The sequence below is a fragment of the Amphichorda felina genome, assembly GCF_050947745.1.
Source record: "Amphichorda felina strain 45539 chromosome Unknown scaffold_1, whole genome shotgun sequence".
NCBI lineage: Eukaryota > Fungi > Ascomycota > Sordariomycetes > Hypocreales > Bionectriaceae > Amphichorda > Amphichorda felina.
The window spans coordinates 214011-232786 of NW_028145049.1; the positions used below are offsets into that span (position 1 = coordinate 214011).

General features: G+C 51.0%; 3 protein-coding genes across 3 annotated transcripts; 1 reads left to right on the forward strand and 2 right to left on the reverse strand.

Annotated features, from left to right (window-relative positions):
• Positions 1–11939: 11939 nt before the first annotated feature.
• On the forward strand, positions 11940–12506 carry ACO1O0_000073 (uncharacterized protein; the record flags this gene model as incomplete). The annotated part of the gene is made up of 1 exon (XM_083189578.1): positions 11940–12506. One exon carries the CDS (start codon positions 11940–11942, stop codon positions 12504–12506), a length of 567 nt encoding a protein of 188 aa, XP_083053437.1.
• Positions 12507–13241: 735 nt separating this feature from the next.
• ACO1O0_000074 (uncharacterized protein) lies at positions 13242–13577 on the reverse strand (the record flags this gene model as incomplete). The annotated part of the gene is made up of 2 exons (XM_083189579.1): positions 13242–13325; positions 13383–13577. 2 exons carry the CDS (start codon positions 13575–13577, stop codon positions 13242–13244), a joined length of 279 nt encoding a protein of 92 aa, XP_083053438.1.
• A 3049-nt stretch (positions 13578–16626) lies between these two features.
• Positions 16627–18167, reverse strand: ACO1O0_000075 (uncharacterized protein; the record flags this gene model as incomplete). Its single annotated transcript, XM_083189580.1, has 2 exons — positions 16627–17511; positions 17571–18167. 2 exons carry the CDS (start codon positions 18165–18167, stop codon positions 16627–16629), a joined length of 1482 nt encoding a protein of 493 aa, XP_083053439.1.
• Between the last annotated feature and the right edge of the window lie 609 nt (positions 18168–18776).

Consider the following 18776-nt stretch of genomic DNA (forward strand, 5'->3'; position numbering starts at 1 on the left):
ATACTCCAGCCCGAACTAGCCTAACTAATTGCCCTGTGCCACACAACACCCCGTTAAAGTTAGCCTGTCCGGTCCCTACAATGGGTCTTACCGACACGGTAGAAGATATAATTCAGTCTCATAAAAGTTAACTAGGAGTAGCCAACCGGTACTAGAGAATGGCTAGATAGCAGATAAGGGATCGTATCTTCGCTACTAAGCATGAGGGGCACCTAGCACCTCTCGAAGGCTTGGTGAGGCATGATGAGAATGCCCGTTTGAAGATTGGCACTTCTTTAATTGGTCAAGCAGCCATGAACCGAACTGCAGTGAGCTGGGTAACGAGGAAGGTTCATAAAACCTTTGGTTTTATCGAAGGGGGAGCTTGAAAGTGATGAGTTGAAGCACATGGGGCCCAACGGAGAGTGGGGTCGGGCGGGAACATGAAGTGCTGGTTATGCGTATGGTCTGTTACAACACGGGACCATGCTGAGAGCGGCAATTCTCGCCCTAGGGGGGAAGAGGCCTGAAGTGGAGGCAAATAGAAGCAATGCAAAGCTCGTGTTGATGTTGTTCGTACTTGATAGGCTCTCACACTTTTCTATCCTCTTCAGGAGTGAGCGACATGTCATGTCCGTCATTAAGTCCCCAACAGGGCCCAACAGGACAACTGGGACAAGCCTAATAGGTAGGCCACTGCGTGGTGGCCTCGGCCTTCACACCGATCAATCCAAGGTTCACTCTGGCAACCATTATTCTGCAGATCCGCCGGCTCATTGAAAATAACCTGTCGGTAATGGCTGATACCGAAGACAGGATTGCTTCAAAATATGTCTTCACGCATGTGCGTCATTGTGCAGTTTTCCCTGACAGTTTCCTGGCGCCATTAGCATGCATCTGCCTAATATCCCACGGGTAGTTTGCGCGAGGCTACGTCAAAATTCCAATGTAATTGTTGCAAGGAGCCTGGGGCACTCACAGCCTTCCGCCCCACCACACACTAGATAGTCCCTGTGGGCAGGATGCAGATCCTCCTTCCACACGTGTACACACACACACACACACCTGCACACACAGAGGTCTATCCAAACATTCGTTCCACATTGATCGTGCCGACCTCATCATAGTAATTAATATGCAACCCCTACGGAGTACTGTGGTCAGCCATGTGAATGTATTATGGTCTTATTGGCTGCACGTGCGTCTAGCACCGTCGCGCAAACCGCAACTTTTGAAGAGCACATTTGCGCTCTCCACCCCGCATCACATTACCACAGTGGAATGGGAACAAAGCAGTAAACAAACGCCGTGCCCATTGCGCCCTGCACCCTTGGATACTATAAATCTGATGGGGGGCTCATCAGCTTTCCATGTCTACACAACACTACACCAAAGTCCTTTTTCTGACATACATTTGTACCCGAGAACACCGACATCCCATCATTTGTTTGGGGCCTCGGCGAAAAATGAAGCTGATCAATATCCAAACTCACAAGGTGGCCGATTTCCTGGAATCAAATCTCCCTCCTTACGCCATACTATTGCCAGGCTGGGGAGCCGACGATAAACCAATATTGAACCAGTGGGCGTTTGACAGGAAGCTGCAGAAGCATTCCTCAAGGCACGAACAAATCGCCCGAACACAGCAGTATGTTGCCAAACAAGACATTGCCCATTTATGGGTAGATTCTCTTTGCATCGACTCCTCTTCTTCCACCGATATCGAGAAACATGGCAGCAGTTCCTTTCAGAGACTGGTCAAGTGCTCCATGTGCCTGGTCTATCTGCTTGACCTTCCGGCTGGCGGGCCCCCCCTCGACATGGCTGTTTGGAGACAGTGTCAATTTTGGAAACGGCCCTGGGCACTACAAGAAGTGGCGCTGCCGTCAAGAGTCGAATTCTTTGACAGGGAATGGAACCATCGTGGGTCAAAAACGTCCCCGGAGTTACTGCCTCTGCTCTCCGCCATCATGGGGGTTCCTATGGAGCTTCTGGACGACCCACTGGCGGCCGTCACTGGCGTATCCATGTCAGGTTGGCACGGCGAAAGTGCCAAGCAAGCATTTCTTTGCTTCCAGCAGCGGATCCTGCAAGATACGCGCGGCACATCCATCTTTGCCTGGCAAAGTGCCCGCCACCAAGGCATCCGTAGAATATTGGCTCGATCTCCTTCCAATTTCCGGCATTTCGCAGGGCCTTCCCAACCACGCCCACGGGTCTTTGGCAGGAGGGCCCAGCTCATCCAGAGAGGCATCCAAAGCGAGTCGAGCACCACAAGCCATAAATCAAACAGTGTGCTCGACGTCGATAGACCAACGCAAAACGTTGGTATCGGCGACGGTGTCCCGATCTACCTCCGAGAATGCAATGGTATCTACTTTCGAGTAGATCTGGTACGAGAGACACGAGTCTCTAGAAGCTCTCATCATGCCACAATAGACGCCTCCCAGAGCTTTCATTTGACAACTTCTCTCGAGCCAAACCCCCCTTTCAGTGATGTTCCCCGTCATATGCCTGAAGCAGAACGGCCGGACAGTCATGAAAACGTTTCAATACCCAACACAACAGACCAGCAAGGGATTGAGGGTGAAAGATGCTCTTCAAACGCAAATCAGCCTACCAAGAATGGTTCCACATTCAATGTGGACGATATAACTGGGAGACCGGCGGAAGGATGTTTGTCTTTAGCACAGAGTTCCCGAATGCGCGGTACTAAACGGGACAGCTCCGGAAAAGAAAAGGGACCAATCCGAGGCTGGCAAGGGCATGAAATATCAAGCACCCCAGAAGAGGATCCAGATGGCAGTCCGTCATTTAGTGGTAGCGACTCTCAAGGGGATCTCTACAGTGACTCGCTGTCTTCGCTCTCCGAAGGCGGCACTATAGCAGACTACACTCTCGATCCAGAGCATGAGTTTCAAACTTGTCGACCAGGCTTGCTGCGTTTCTCCCTCCAGAAAATCAGTAGGTGGCTGGTGTCGGCTCGATACATCACCCCTCCAGATGGCGGGCTGCCTCCTCGAAAGCGCGCAAGAACCTCGGACTGGGGGTCACCTTCGACATGTCTGGAGGAGGAGGGCCACACTAACCCCCAGCTTGCTACTGTTACTCCGGTAGACGGATACTTTCGCCTGGCCTGCCCTTATTACGCCTCAAGGCCGCAAGGGTACCGCCAATGCCTAATGGAGAACGATCTCCGTTCTATTAGAGATGTCATCTCCCATCTTCGAAGGCATCACAGAAAGCCTCCATACTGCCCGATTTGCTACCAGACATTTAAAAAGGCTGTAGAACGTGACACCCATATCCGCGTGAGGAAATGTCATTCAAACCGGTCAGGTCGAGTTGATGGGATCAACGAGTACATCAGTAGTATACTTTTGAAGAAGGACAGGGTGTCTCTAGGCGATAGGGCTCGGTGGATGAATTTATGGGCCATCATCTTTCCTAATACCAAGGCCCCCCAATCACCCTACCTTGAGACTGAGTTTGAACGGACAGTATCGATGGTCCGAGATTACTGGGCCGTCCACGGAAGAGACTATGTTTCAGATTATCTGGGGACTCATGGACTACTCCAGTGGGAACGACCAAATGAGGGCATTGCTCTAGATGCTATTATGGAGTTAATACTGAAGGACTTGCTAGACGAGATGGGACGGGCCCGAGCTAGCTAAGCGAAGGGGAAGCTTGGGCGTGGAGAGGGAGTATATGGCCTCGGATCACAGGTACATAATTTTATAAGAGCAAGTGTACCAAATGTTCTCTCATTGTTCCGCCCAGTACTGGGTTGTGTTGTTGGTGATCCGGCGCCGCCAAAAAGATAGGCAAAGCTGCGCAACTATTTACCCTGGACCATTAATCAAAGTGGACTCTAAATAACTATTGATAAAAACACGACGTCTGTCTTTGATGCCCCTGACTGTAAGGCCTGCCTCTGATACCTCCGACTGCGAGGGTTTTCTAGTTAGAGGACCTCGTTCTTTCACTATGATAGTATGAGACTTCCTGCTTAGGAACCACGAAGGCACCTTCTTTGATAACCCGAAGCTTCTACATAATGTTCCTCTAACTAATTGCTAATTAGAACTCCTCGAATAGGCTAATAGGCTATCCGGTTAGCGAAATGTCGTACTTGCCTAGCCAGTTTCAAGTTGCCTGAGTATACCTTTCGGAGAGTAGCTTGTCCTAATAACATATATTACTCAAGTAGATATTATTTCCAAGAGTAAGAAGCGGGGACTAATAATATTGACATATGTATTTGGTTTTTGAGTATTACTAGGGATTAATATACTATATACAGGGTATGCTAGTATCTTGACAATATAGTAGGCTATCAGAGGTAGAAGAGGTGAGATCGCCTCGACCAGCCTCAAAGGTATGAGGTCACGTGGTAGGAAGTTATAAGATCAGTCCCTCTCGCCAGAGCCTGATACTCTTCAGAGATCAATACAGTCACCTTGTGCCATATACCTGCGATATCCCCGCTATATTGCCGTTGACCTGCCTGGTTATACCTGGTCACTCACCTCCGTGTATCCAGTCCTGACACAGGCTTAGGTAATTATTATTACTTTGATTTTAATTTATTATATAAGGAGTATAACGGACCCATCGTTATTATAATTAGTAGATCCGCTGTATAATTTATAACTTGCAGGATACTTAAAATATATCAGTGTCGTAGACCGGTTTCCTAGCCAGATGGCCAGAAGGACCCAAAGGTCGCGGCTCACGGTGCAAAAGGTCAGTGTGCGCCAGATAGGCAACGACCACATCAATTAATAATAAAGCCGCGTGGAGGATTATACCATTTTTATATACCTACATTAAAAACAAAGAACCTCTAGCCGGCGAGGTCGACTTTTCCCATTGTGGTGGCTTGCTATAGTCTCTCAAGCCGCCGAAGGAAAGCAATAAATGAGGGTATCCACCACCTAACACTGTACTTTGATTAGATAGTAAATCGCTCCGCTCAGGATCAGTCATCATCAAAATAATAATAAAATAAAGTAAAGGACCGTGGTAGGCAAAGGCATTGGCTTAGTGCCTAAATGCAAATATAAAGATCATAAACCTCATAAAGTATCATCTCGCTTAAGTTCCACGCTCAACACACCCATATTAGAAGTTAGATCTGGGTTGAAAACGTGCGGAAGAGCCTGTTCGCGATGCTCCGGCGATAGGATTAGGCTCTATGTATCCGTATGTCGGTTTCATCCCAAGAATATTAGGAAAATGTTGGGGGATAGATGGCCCTAATGGCTGAGGATTGTTCTTCCTGAGTGGTTCTTTGGTTGTTTGTGTTGTGACTGACGCGGTCCCGGCCGTAACCGGTGGCGGAGCTGACCAAGTCACTGGGTCCGACTGGAGAATTGGGGGCGTATTGCCCTGGACCCAGTCTTGACCAGGAGCCATAGAGCTGAAGTCCAAGGGGCCAGGGAAGTTTTCAACAAAGCCGTCACCGACATGATCCCAGTAATTAAAGTTGTGACCCGGCTGTCCTTGGGCTAGCATGGGGTTCGTGCTATGGGTTGGCTGTGAGGGAACAACCAAACCAGCACTCTGCTGGACGGATGCACCGCCATACTGTAGTGCCGAGACGCATTGTTCGGGGGTCAACATGCCGTTGAAAGGGTTGTATTGACACGCCGGCTCGCTATTCTCCGTGATCAGGGGCTCGCGGAGTAGCTGGTAATCGTATGCATTCGGGGGGATCGGGATTAATGCCTGGCCCTGGGGATTCAGGGGCCCAGTGATAAAAGCTACCGGAGGCGGCGGAGGGCCACTGGCGGAAAAAGTACTCGTAGGCGGGAGGGCGTTGTAATGTATATTATCATGCGTCCTGTATGGCCGTGGCTGGGCAACAATCGGGGTGGCAACGGCTCCATCCCCGGCGGCTGGTGGTCTCTGGGGAGATCGCCTAAGGAGAGGTCTGGGGGATTGTGTAGAGTAACACAGGTTCATGATTTCGTCCACCTTCTCTTCGATACTAGCTTCGCTGTGCGGCGCATCTCTTAGCATATAGCGCAGCTTTTCTCTTGCGGGAGGCTCGTTTCCTTTACGTAGGACGTCCACGGGCTCGGCCAAACCAGATTTAATGTAGGGCGATGAGGGCCGGTCGTGACCTGGAAAAAAAAAATCCCATATCTGGTACCATTGTCGCCCGTGGTCCCCTTTGTGAATCTTTAGCCTTTTGAGTGCTTTGAACTCGTCCTTAGTGATGTATTCGTGGAACCGCCCGTCCTGAGCACCGTCATTGTCGCGTTGGCAACCGCCGCGCTGAATGTGAGATTCCCATTCCTCCTCCGATCCATCACGTTTCTTGGCCCAGTACATCCCGCACATTGGACAGTGGTGGATCACCTTTGTACTATGGGTTCGTTGCAGATGCTGCCTCACGCGGCACGGGTCTGTCAATTGAAGGGCCATGCACTCAAAGTGCCTGTGGGGATCCAACTTGTAGAAGGGACAGGCAAAATAGAGTGTAGGTTGTGTCTTGGGTCCAGCGCCACGGTTGTCAGTGTCACGATTCGGGCGGTCGAGTGGATCGTCATCCTCGTCATCGCTGTTGCTCCCCCGATCTTGGTTGCGGCGACCGACCTGCCTTTGGTGCCGCTTCACCGTCCCAGTACCCTTTTGCTTGTTGGGCTGGGCGCGTTTTCGCTGCGGCGTTGGGGCTGGTGCAGCGGTGGAGCTGCCGTCGGCCTCGGTGACGGCTGCGTCCGGTGGCGAGGCAGCGACCCAAGCAGAGTACCATGACTTGAAATTCCTAGTGGTACTGATAGTGGCAAGCCTTGCGTTCCCGGTGCGGCAGGTTAGTATTGGAACTACAAAAGAATCAGCCAAGGTCCAGCCATGTTTGTTCTATCAACGCTGCCAAGTGTGATTGATACTCTATTCCGTGTATGGGGGTAGCCGCACCATCATCATGCCCGTCATGAACGCGTTCGCCCTTCGTCGAGTGGCGGGGACGCCAGATCGAAGTCCAAGCCGTTCCTTGTCTCTCGAGGCCTGGCTCTCCATATCTACCTTTCGTTTTGCCGATCGAGAGGCCAGAGGCTACTCGTAAAGCCTGTTGGTCGAATGCTGGTGGCTTTCGAGTCCCGGCAGCTCGAGCCTGGTTCTCGTGGGGCACCAGACGGCGGCCGCCCCAGATGGCGTTCGATAAGCGAAGAGTAACCTCCATGAGGCGCAAAAGAGTAGAATTGACGGCGTGCAATTGAGTGATGAAAGAGGCGAAAGGAGAAAGTTTTTACTGAATTTACAGCGCCCTATTTGATCTATAGAATTCAAGACTGGACAACCCAAACACCAACATAAGAAATCCATTTACTATATGGGGTACCTCTGTACGGGTCGCCTTGTGGACACCATGCGATAAATGCGAACCACGCCCCCACCTCTCTCCCCAAGCTAGATGGGACGGGAGCCAGATCACACACGAGGCGAACGTGCAGCTTTTCTTTATGATTGACACGCAATTGTGTCAATCAGGGAATACGTTTCCGTAGACCACCTTCTGTGGCAGAGTCACCCTTCCATTGGGCACCCAAGTCGACCACAGCCTCCTGGGGCAGGAGGCAACGGAATTGAACATTTGTGGAGGAAACCAGACATCGACGACTGGGTCGCGACAAATGATTCCAGGTGCACTGAGGTTATATATCTGTGTTTTATATCATAGCATTGTACGGATAGATTTTGGTTCATTAAGTTCCAAAAAAAAAAAAAAAAAAAAAAAAACCTACATCAAGAGCCATGAAGTTTCCCAAGCTCAATCACGACCATGCCCAGAACCACACCGTCAAGGGATGGGTATGTTCTGCACTTATCCGCCGAGGGCATCATTGGTGCTAACTATACTTGCTTTTTCCCCGAGTTCATCCCCCGACGCACAGCCACTCACGGACGCACGTATTCAAGACTGGCTATCTGATGACGGTCTTGCCATTCGGGGCAGACTGCTCGCTGGGGCTAGGCTGTCGGCGGGGGCTGTGGCTTTAGAGGCACTGTCTATTTTCTAACAGTCATGGAACCTTGGACGAGATGCAATCCCGATACCCGTACCCAAGAAGGTATACTCCGTAGAAATATGCCTACTACAGATTAGGTGGGGCGCACCCATTCGGCACTGATGGCAATTGGACTGTGGGGGTTATCACAGTGTCGAGTCGTCGACCAACAGATCTGGCCGTTGACAAGACGTCCAGGGGGTACGTTTTGAGTACTACCTAGAGGGCTGGAGGCGGCAGGGGGTTAAAGCGGCAGCTTTCCGCTCGCGCAGGCCTATGAAGTACGAATACCTAAGAGCACTACGAGTGCGGAGCAAGGTTTCAGGTATTTGCACATCTGTGTGGGCACACTTTACACATTTGTGTAGGTACGTTTCACACATTTGTGGAGGTACATTTCACACATTTGTGTAGGTACATACATCATTGCACACATTCGTGTGGGCGTGGCACAATTCATGTCTAACACGTCACACATTCGCGTAAACACGCCCAATGCAACGAGATATTCTTGTCCCCCGAGCTAGATGCCTAACCCAGGACATCCCATAGTTTCCTTATGCATGATTCGTATGGATTCAACTGGCGAAAGCCCCCAATCCCAAAAGAAACAAAGAAAAAAGTCCCCAAGGAAAACTTCGTTGCACTATTGCCCAATTCTGCGAGTAAAACGCTCATATGCTCCATGCTGTCAACGTTGCCTCATATGTGTGAATCAGTAGGTTTTCCCTCGGCAATTAACCACCAGTTTGTGTTTTGAGATTGATTGTTCGATAGACACGATGTCTGTAGACCCTTTTCTCCAGCAGGACCCGCCTGGAGGCAAACATGCTTTGTGTCTGGGTCCAGGCCATAGCATCAAGAAGCCCCACGATGACAGCAGGATCCCAACGGTCATAACGCCAGTTGAAGGGCCAGCCTATAGTTCCTGGGGTACCAACGAGCATTCTGAACCGGAATTAATCTTTGATTTCGACGATGACAACCAGGATAACCTAATTAAACGCTGGTCTCCCGACAGCAGCAATGGTAGCCAGGTACGTTTCACATTGGATGCGAGAGTCAACAAAATGTGCTAATGGGGCTGGAATATAGGCATATTCGACAATATGTGCGTTTAGTGTGATTCCCGGAGAAATGAATCAAGTTTCAACTCGGTGCTCACCCGAACCTGACTATCCACTGGCAGTAGAAGATGTAGGAGATGAAAAAGACTTTACACAATTCCAGAAGCAAGCGTGTTTTTCAAAAGAAAGGAAATATCCCAAAGCCACAATTCCGTCTAAGAGAGGCGTGGAGGAACCTCATGTCAAAAGGGAACCCCTAAAAAGGAACCAGGGCCTTGTTCACGATGGCCACACAAGCAATGACGATGTTGGCTCCGGTACTGAGCATAGTCGGCCTACTTCATCTCGAGGAGAAAAGGGGGAAGATGACTCTCGATCGTTTGCCTGTCCCTTTTACAGGCTTTGTCCTCTGGAATACATGGGATGCCTCAATATCACACTGATGCGCATTCGGGACGTCAAGCAACATATCCAAAGAAGACACTCTCAAGCCAGTTTCTATTGTCCGACCTGTTGGGCACACTTCTCCTCCCCAAGCCGCCGAGACAACCACATTCGCTCCCGAAACTGTGTATCTCTAGCCCCACCAACACTCAACGGCCCCAAGGGTATCTCGCGCGAGGCGCAGGAGCATCTGAAAAAAAAGGCCAACCGAACCCTGGCGCCAAGTGAACAGTGGTACGAAATTTGGGATATTATTTTTGGAGACGAGCCGAGACCGTCCAAACCGCATCTGGACTCGGTGTTGGAGGAAACCTTGAACATGATACGGGACTTCTGGAAAGAGGAGGGTCATCAAGTTGTTTTGGAGTTCCTGCATGGAAAGCAAGTACAGCCTAGACACGGAGACAACCTAGTACTGCTTCTGACAAGCCTGTTTGAGGAGGCCCGAGGGCGCTTTAAGGAAAAGGCTCGACAATCGGGTTCGATGGGCAGACGGCACCATGATTCGGGCAGCGTCCACGGGTTTATTTCGCCTCAAGAGGTGCCCTCGTCTCCCGCAGAGTGTCCAACTCATACGTCTCAACCAGAAAGCGCCAATATTTCTCCCGGGTTTGGCTCATGCGACTCATGGCCTGGAATACCCGCATCGTTTACAAATGAGATCTTACCGGAGAGCATGTTACCCCCGGGGATGGTTGATGAGTTCGAGACACAGCTGTCGGAAGGTCCCAGCGCATCCTTCCAGCTAGATTATCAGTTTTGCTCAGGGTCTGATCTTCCGGATTTTGGCGGCTAGGAAAGATCCAATATGGCAGATACCCAGGTGTCTGGAGGGGGATATGTTCAACTCTGAAGTTACGTTTGATAAGTAGATAGGTACATAATGTCGTTCAATACACACTTTTATAAAAACCACAGCCCACCAGAGTCCAACGGCGTCATCGAAAATACTAGTGGTAATAAACAGGTGTGATTCTGCCATAGGACTCCTTACAAGAGGTTAGTGATGGTCGACCCCTGTGCTATTTCGAGTCTCCATATTATAAATGTACTTAGACACTTAAACCACCCACCAGACAGTACTCACGAGCTCGGCTTCTGCAGCCCACAAGTAGAGCAGACCTTCCAATATAAGTCTTGTTTCATGCTCTATCTAGCACATACGACCATACCCAGTGGAAAATACGGGATCCCGTCCGCTCTCCCAGAGTCAAGCCGCTGAGGGGCTGATTAGTAGTTGGGTCGGTGACGACCAGCGAATACCGGCTGTTGTATGTTTTTTTGTGGTGACTTTTTTTTTTCTTTTTTTTCTATGGGCCACAGAGCATATCATGTCGGAAGAGTTAGACGAATGCATAACCAGTTAAGCCCATGGCCCACAACCATGCTAATAGCGATAGATTAGAATCTGTAGACGGCTAACATGAACATGAAGGGTGCTAAATAGCCGATAATTTTAGCGGGCTGGCCGATTGGACACCCACCGAGACCAGTGGATGGCTTCATTTTGCTTCCACGACATCAGTGGGCTTACAAATATAGACTCGCTTTTATAGGGGTATGATAGGTCAATTAGGTATTAAACGAACTATAAAGGTTAACTATACTTCTACACTATGTATAAACCTTGCCCCTTCTACGTTAGTAGCTATTATGAATAAAATTCCTTATATTTTTTTCTTATATGTTAATCATGGCGAATTTCTACGGTAAGTGGTTTAGATCCCCCCAGGCGGTAAGAAGCAGGACGTCGAAGGATCCAGCCGCGCATGCGCGTGGTGCCTCAGCCCTGACTAGCGACCGGATGACGTACCGTCAGCTCCCGTCGTCGATTGAACTGATCATGATCGTCCATACCTACATTGTTGATCGCTGGCAGTCGCGTGGCGCAGAAAAAGACGTGATTTCGATGGATTATGAGCAAACTGGCGATCCTGCCATTTATATAAACATAATGGCCATTACCAGTAAGCTTACTTTCTAATAATGGATTGCACTGTTGTTGAAACCGATGGGGTGACGTCACCACATCGTCGGGCCATTTCAGCTCACCGGCTACCGTTCATTCAATAAGGCAAGATGCCCTACCAGTGTAAGAACCCAAATGAGCCAACATGGCGATCTTGCCATTTTTCACAAGGCAGTGACGATACTTGACTATCGCCCCGGTAAGAAATATGGATATCTGAAGGATCGCAAACAAGTTTCAGGGTCCGGAGTCCATGTCGTTGGCGAATATGTCATCGTCATATCTCGAAGGGAGGGATCAGTGACAACACAGATGCTGAGTTAGAGAGCGAGCAGTCGTGTATAAATCTGCGCGCTCGCACCCTCTGGCAGTAGTTGGTCAACAACAAGAAGAACAATTGAGAACAAGCCGGCCACTTTCACCACAAAGACACATCTTTCAAAACTTTTACCTATTTCCAACATGCTTCCCAAAACCGCTCTTCTTGCCACCACTCTTGCTACGGTCACGTCAGCATGGGAAAACGGCGTGGACTGCACCTCGGATGTCGTCGCTACCTCGGGGAAAGCGGACCTCTTCTTTGCCATTGACAGCACTGGCGAGGAAGTTTCTTGCGACGAGATCGATGAGGTATCCACGGATGGCTGGGGCGCAACTTGCTACAAGAGCACTGAAGACGAAGACGAGCTTGGACAAATTGTCAAATGCCCTCAGGATCCGGCTCCGAGCAAGAACCCCGATGGTTCTGACACCGACATAGGCGATGCGGTTATCAAGACCTACTGCCAGAATGCTGGAGGGCCACCTTTTGTGAACACCGTTGGCTGCCTTCTCTTCGGATACTTCGAGGCAAAGGGAGATCCTATCGCGGAACAGGAGGCAGGAGCATCGGCTGTTTGCGACACCATCTTCTCGGGCGCTTGCACATTCTTCACCAGTGTTGCACCGGAAATTGCCGAGGGTATGGATAGGCCGTGTGTCGATGACCCGGGCTCCAATGCATGCGACTTTGCCAACCCCGGTAAATAAGGTCAATCGGCGGCGGGACATATTGTGGATTACATGTACTACTATTGTCTATTTGGTCTTGAGATTGTTTTTTTAGTTAAATGACTGTCATTTTGAATATACGGAGTACCCTTGTATTGAACATTGTGCACCTAGCATGAGGTTGCTCGTCAGAGTCGATTATAGCTTCCGGATCGCCTGTGAGTTCCCGCCTGTTTATCTGTCACTGCTGCAGTCACGTCTAAAGCAGGGTGGGTACGCTAAAGATCCCCTTTCTTGTGACTCCTAGCCGTACCTTTTTATATTTGTAGCTGTAGCTGCTGTCATTGCATCTGCGGTTACTCTTGAAGCATCCCGGAACTACATTTGGAACATTTGGAAGAGGCCTGTGAGTGTGTCCGACGAAAGGCCCCATCCATACTCCGATTGCACCCGCTACCATTTCAACTACAGCCTGCCAAATCCTTCCTCGCCGAGCTTGCAGCTCTAACGAGTCCTACCGACGCTATTTCCTTGAGACTAGCTTCCTTGAGACTGGCTCGATTACCCTCACGGAATGACAGCAGAAAAAGAACGTCATGCCAGTATCAAGAACGTTGTACCTATGTAGCCCAAGTGTCATACCCGTATACTAATCCATATAGGATCGCTGGCCCATAGGACTTTGGAAACATTGACTATCGCGGAATGATAGCATTTGCGCCTAGCTAGATGAAATTGTATTTCCCGTCTTCGATTCGGTTCATCTGGATTCTTCTACATGTTCGGGCAGTCACAGCCAACGCAGCCAGCCTCAACGCAGTAGTAGAATACGTTGGGGGTGCACAACCATCCGACGCACTGTAGTTGATGTCAGCATACTACTAGTCAGAGAATCAGGTGGGCAGGAGAACATACGGGGTTCTGGATAGCACAGTTGCACTCGGCGCCTTCAGGGCACATGGAGCCGTCGTGGACGTTGATACCGCAGTTGGTGGCACGCTTCTGGATTTCCAGGGTGTTGCTGTTGGGAGAGATGGGCTCAGGGAGGGCCAGGACGGGGGCACTCAGGCTAAGGGCCACGGCGCCGGCGAAGAGATGGGTGAGTTGCATGTTGAAGATTGATGGAAGTAATGAGAGGCTGGCTGAGAGTCAGACGGTGGGTAGAAACGTCACAACGTGGGACTTTATATACCCATGATACCATACTAATGTACTCCGTATAATGCATCTAAAAACTTTCTATCCCACTACGTACACATGCATAGTACTCCGTATAGACGCTGACATTCACTCTACAGGGATATCAATAAGGTTAGGGGTGCATGATGTCTTACTACTTCTCCCATCACTACCAAACAGAGATGGAAATTTCAATCTGGCATTCATATCGCATCCAATTATTGGAACTCCGTAAGTATTGTGTTGCCAAATCACGGAAGTCACCAACCATAAACGGGGTGAAGGATTTCTGAGCCCACCTGTTATCCTTGATGTGTGCTCGTGGAAATATGTGACAACGACCCTTTGGGCATGGGGCTGTCGATCTATGGGTCATTTGCTTATTACCACTCCTCGCATATACGGTGTAAGCACTACGGAGGTCGCTATCGAAAATCTTTGCCTACGTCAACACCCCTGGTCCCTGTCGATACGTGAGGATACAAGCGACCACTAAAGGTCGCTATCACGACCCCCTATATCTTGATTATCATAGCGAGCCACACGATCTTCAGCGCTTCTCTTCCAGGGGGCTGGCCACTATATATATACGAGGGCCCTCTGAAGATAAGACATCTGTTTTGTACCTTAAGTACCTGTCCGGATGACTCAGCAGATTCCTGGCAAAGACTTTTGGTAGCGAGCTCCGTAAATTACGAGCTAATCTGAAGCTCTGCGGATTTTCTATGACCCAGCAGGAGTTGCCGGATTTTCTCATATACATACTTCGTCCCTTCCACAGTATCTCAACCAACGCCCCCAAACATTTATTATTTCTCGCCATTATTCGTGTGGTGTGAGCCGCGTGGGCGTTCACATCAGCTGCCACTCAATCTATGAATATATGAAGCTTAAAGGTGACAGGAAGTGATCTTCGTCTGCGCCTCCGTCTAGCAAGGGGGGATTTTGTTGCAACCGCATTCTGCATTGAGGACGGACCCTCAGCCCTTCAGCCCTTCAGCTTGCACCCCGGCGCCTGATCCCTGGAAAGGTTCCCCAGCTTCGCCCGTCACTTCCTTGTGACAGCTCCACTTGGTGGATCTCCCTGCTGACTTTAATACTATAGTAAGCGGCAGTTTAAGTTTGGAAGGGTCCAATTTAAGACAGCGAATTGCCGCTGCAACGAGTTGAGCGAGAACCGCAAGTCACTAGAAACCATTCAGGAGTATACGACATCTAACAGCCTTGTCTGTAGCTAATTGCCGAGAATCTATTGAAGAGCCAAGCCGATATAAGAACCGTACTATTTAAAAATGGGCTCTCGGGTATCTGACCCATGGTCAGATCCGCTATTAAGCCATTTCCCTCCACCGCCACGTCAGAGCGAGCAACCGATATTATTTGGCGAAACGGTCCGCCAATGTCTCCACCTCATCCGGGTCGTCGCCAAGCTGGATGCAAGAAGCTCAGGGTCCCATGCCGAGGATTTGCATTCATTTGCTCGTTCGGTGTCAAGGCTGATACATGGTACCACTATCTCAGCTGACACGTAGTACGGTGTACTCGGGAAGAGTTGCGCAGAGGCATGAGCGCTAAGGACTGGACTAAATCCTGGCATGACGGAAGGGTGTACTCCGTACGAGTATCCGTATAATGAATATTTGCATCTGACGTTCTGACTCTGTGGACAAGATCCCTCGCCGGCTCGCATTCGGCTACGACGAAATGACTAGGTAATACGTCGTACTACGCACGTGCTATGGTTAAAAAAAATTACCCAACTCCCTTGCCAATTGAATTATTAGTAACTTGAGAGTGTTTTTCTACTCTTGTATAGCCACCCAATATTCCACAACGGGAAACCCCCTTGGTCCATTTCTCCACCTCCTACATAGGTCCTTCGACGGCACCCTTTCTCAAGGGGCTCAATCTCGGAATAGTACAGCCTCGACGTCCGGAGGGCACAACTCGTACCACAGTTAATTCTTCTCCTTGTCGACCGGAATGCCCTTGGTCAGCTGCGGCACGCCCTGCTTCTTCCGCCTCTCCAGCAGAGCCCTGGAGCGCCCGTGCCAGCATGTTTCGTGGGTTGATGATACCTCTGTCAGCGGGCACATTAGCTCTATCAAAAATTGAACTAACAGAGAAGTCACCCACCAGATGAACCAGGCTCAGGACCATTCCCGCAAAGACCATCGCAATGGCTGCGATAAATATATACCTTGATAAGCGGGGCATCCTGTATGACATGAAGACGGCTATTCCAGTCCTCCCTTGGATCTCGGTTGTCCACTAGCCGTGACAACTCGTCGATGGGGTCAGGAGACGCGAGACGTTCTAAAAGACGGGTCGCTCATAAATAATAGGTAATGAGCTACATGCTAAGCACCTTCATAATCCTCTTACCATCTATTCATTCTTCCTACCACGACTGCTCGTCTCGATCACAACCACGTCAGCCAACTCAGCGCGCCCCCCCCCCCCCCCCTTTTTTTATTGTCTTTAAATTGGTGCGAATAGAATAGCAAGGAATTTACGTTGATGAAAACTCTTTCCAGCATCACCAAGTGAATAGTTTCCTCCGCATACAGTAAATCCAAGCAGCTTAAATGGATCGTCAGTTCAGGCAGTTATGTGGTTGGATGTTGTTGGATTAGGAATACGCCGCAAGTTAGCATTATACGTACTTCCGTATTGAGAGAGGCTGAGACCATGGCAGCTTATATTCACACTTAAATCGTACATCATACCGATTCTAGCGATGCCTAGAAGGATATAATTGAGGCTGTGGTGATGTTACTTGTTATGAGGGCGATATTCGACGATCACAGAAACATCAACATCCAAGAGTCCAAAATGAAAGGACGTTAAGAATAGAATGCCATCAGTATTTTGCTAGTACTGGTATTCACCGCTAAAGTCCACACTGTACTCCATGCCCAGCTGCCCTTTCTAATCAACCTAAACCGTCCCAAGGCCCTTGGTATTATTCGCGCCGTCGCTATCGGTTATTGCGTCCCCGCCGGGGGCGGTCTACGTTCTTGACCCGCCGGCTGCCCATAGCCGACACCTTGCGGTACTTGGCGTAGAACCGGATGGCATCCTTCATCACCACATATATGCACCCGCCGACGAGACTGCGACCCCACTGCTGCTGAAGCAGTCCCGGGCGCTGCCTCCAGGCGAATCGGGGTGAAGCCGTCGTCCACGAGCTGGGGAGCGCCAGCCGCAAGGCCTCGCCCATGGCGAACGAGATGCCTGGTAGGATGAGGCTACTAACGAGGGCGTTGGAGAAGTTGGAGAGGAGGGTTCCTAGGTCGAAACGGCGCGGCGGGGCCTGCGGTGCCTCGTGATTGTTCTGGGGTTGTTGGTCCTGCTGCGGCTGGGGAGCAGCTGGTGGTGCTTCCGCCTCGGCACCCCTGTGGCCAGCGCCGGGTTGCGGGCCGACTCCATTAGGGAGGTCAGCCGGGGCGATATTGTTGACTTCGTCGCCATCCACTATAACCTCGACATCCACCACCACCTCGTCCTGATCACCCTCACCAACGTTTCCATCACCCTGCCCGTTGGCATTCCTGTTCTCCTCATCGTCAGGGTCTAGAGCATCAAGCACACCTTGCAGGAGGCCGACGAGACCGCCCTCTCCATTGCGCTGCGCTATGCGCCGCTGGTCGGCATCGTCGTCACCGTTGTTGTTGCGCCGGGGTGGCTCGGCCAGTGGGAGGCCGAGGATCTGACGGTTGAAGTTCATCTCGTAGGGGAACACAAACTCGCGCCACATGTTGTAGTAGAGGGAGCGGATGTAGGGGAAGACGGCGATGGCGAGCTGCGGAGAGGGCGGCCAGGAGACAAAGTTGTCGTCGTGCATGACGTGATAAATTCCGTACTGTGTATATTCTGTGAGTTTTCTGCATCTTGTATCAGGCTGCAAGGGATAGAACGTACCAGCGAGGCTGTAGGCACCAGGATCTTGTTTCCAAGGCCGGGAAGCAGCTGGCTGAGCAGCAGGGTCGGGGCAATGTTCATGAGGATGGCGGCATTCCCAACCCGAGCGAACTTGAGCCCCCGCGTCGACCTGCCGTCAATAATCATGTCGGGGCCGAGCATAAACTCCATCAGGGCCTCGCGGCCGGCAAAGGCCCACAGGGCGAGAGCGCCATACATCTGGGAGCTAAACTGGACGCCAAGGGACACGCCGGTGAAGAGCACAAAGGGGCTCGCGCGGGTGAAGCGACGCTGGACGGCTTCGGCGAGGGCGACGATGGGATCCCAGGGTCCCTCCATCTTGATGGCGGACTTGCAGACGGGGCAGACGAGGGGCTTCTGGGAGCGTTCGCAGTCGGTGACCCAGGAGAGCATGCAGTCCTGGTGGGCCTCGAGGGTGCAGGGGCACGGGTCGACCCAGGAGGATGGGGGGTCGGAGGGTTCCTCATCGGTGAGGCAGATGAAGCAGCGCCGTGGCGCGTCGGGAGCGCGTGGAGCCGCGATTGCCTGGAGCGCCTCGGGGGCAATCGAGGGTGGTGAGTTCGTGGGGTCGGCCATGGCTGTGGTGGGCGATGGGATAATGGGGCGGGCGAAAGCAGAGAAATTATATCATGGTATACGGATGGGGGTGGTGGCCGGGATGCGGCCGCGAGAAAGCGGTAGAACGGATGCTGATGGCTCGAGTTCGTGATGCTGGTGTGGGCGTCGGGCGTTTTGGCGACGTTGGACGGATGTTGATGGCTGTCAGGGTGCTGAAGTGCTGACATCAGACGTCAGTGGGCTGTGCCGCCGTGCCTCGGCCGCCACGGCAGGAACGGGGGATTCGGTGAGGAAAGATCCGCCCGGCACTTGCCAACTTTCAGGCCGCCAAGGCCCAAGGGATTCAAGGGCCCCACAGCGGTGAGCAACCAATGGGCGATGAGGAACGAGGGACTCATAGATCGTCGTCGTCCATCATCGCTAACCACCATCCTTCATCATCGTCATTGTCGACTGTCCGGGGGCCCCAGGCCGCCGCGCGACCGAGGAGCCCTAGAAAAAGATAACCTATGAAATGGTTGAGGAGCTTCATGGCTTTCTAGAGGTTGTTGAGATTTTTGAGCTTTTCAATGCTCGGCAGATCGGTCTCATCAGATACAGGGTGCGCGTCATAACAAGTCAAAGCCG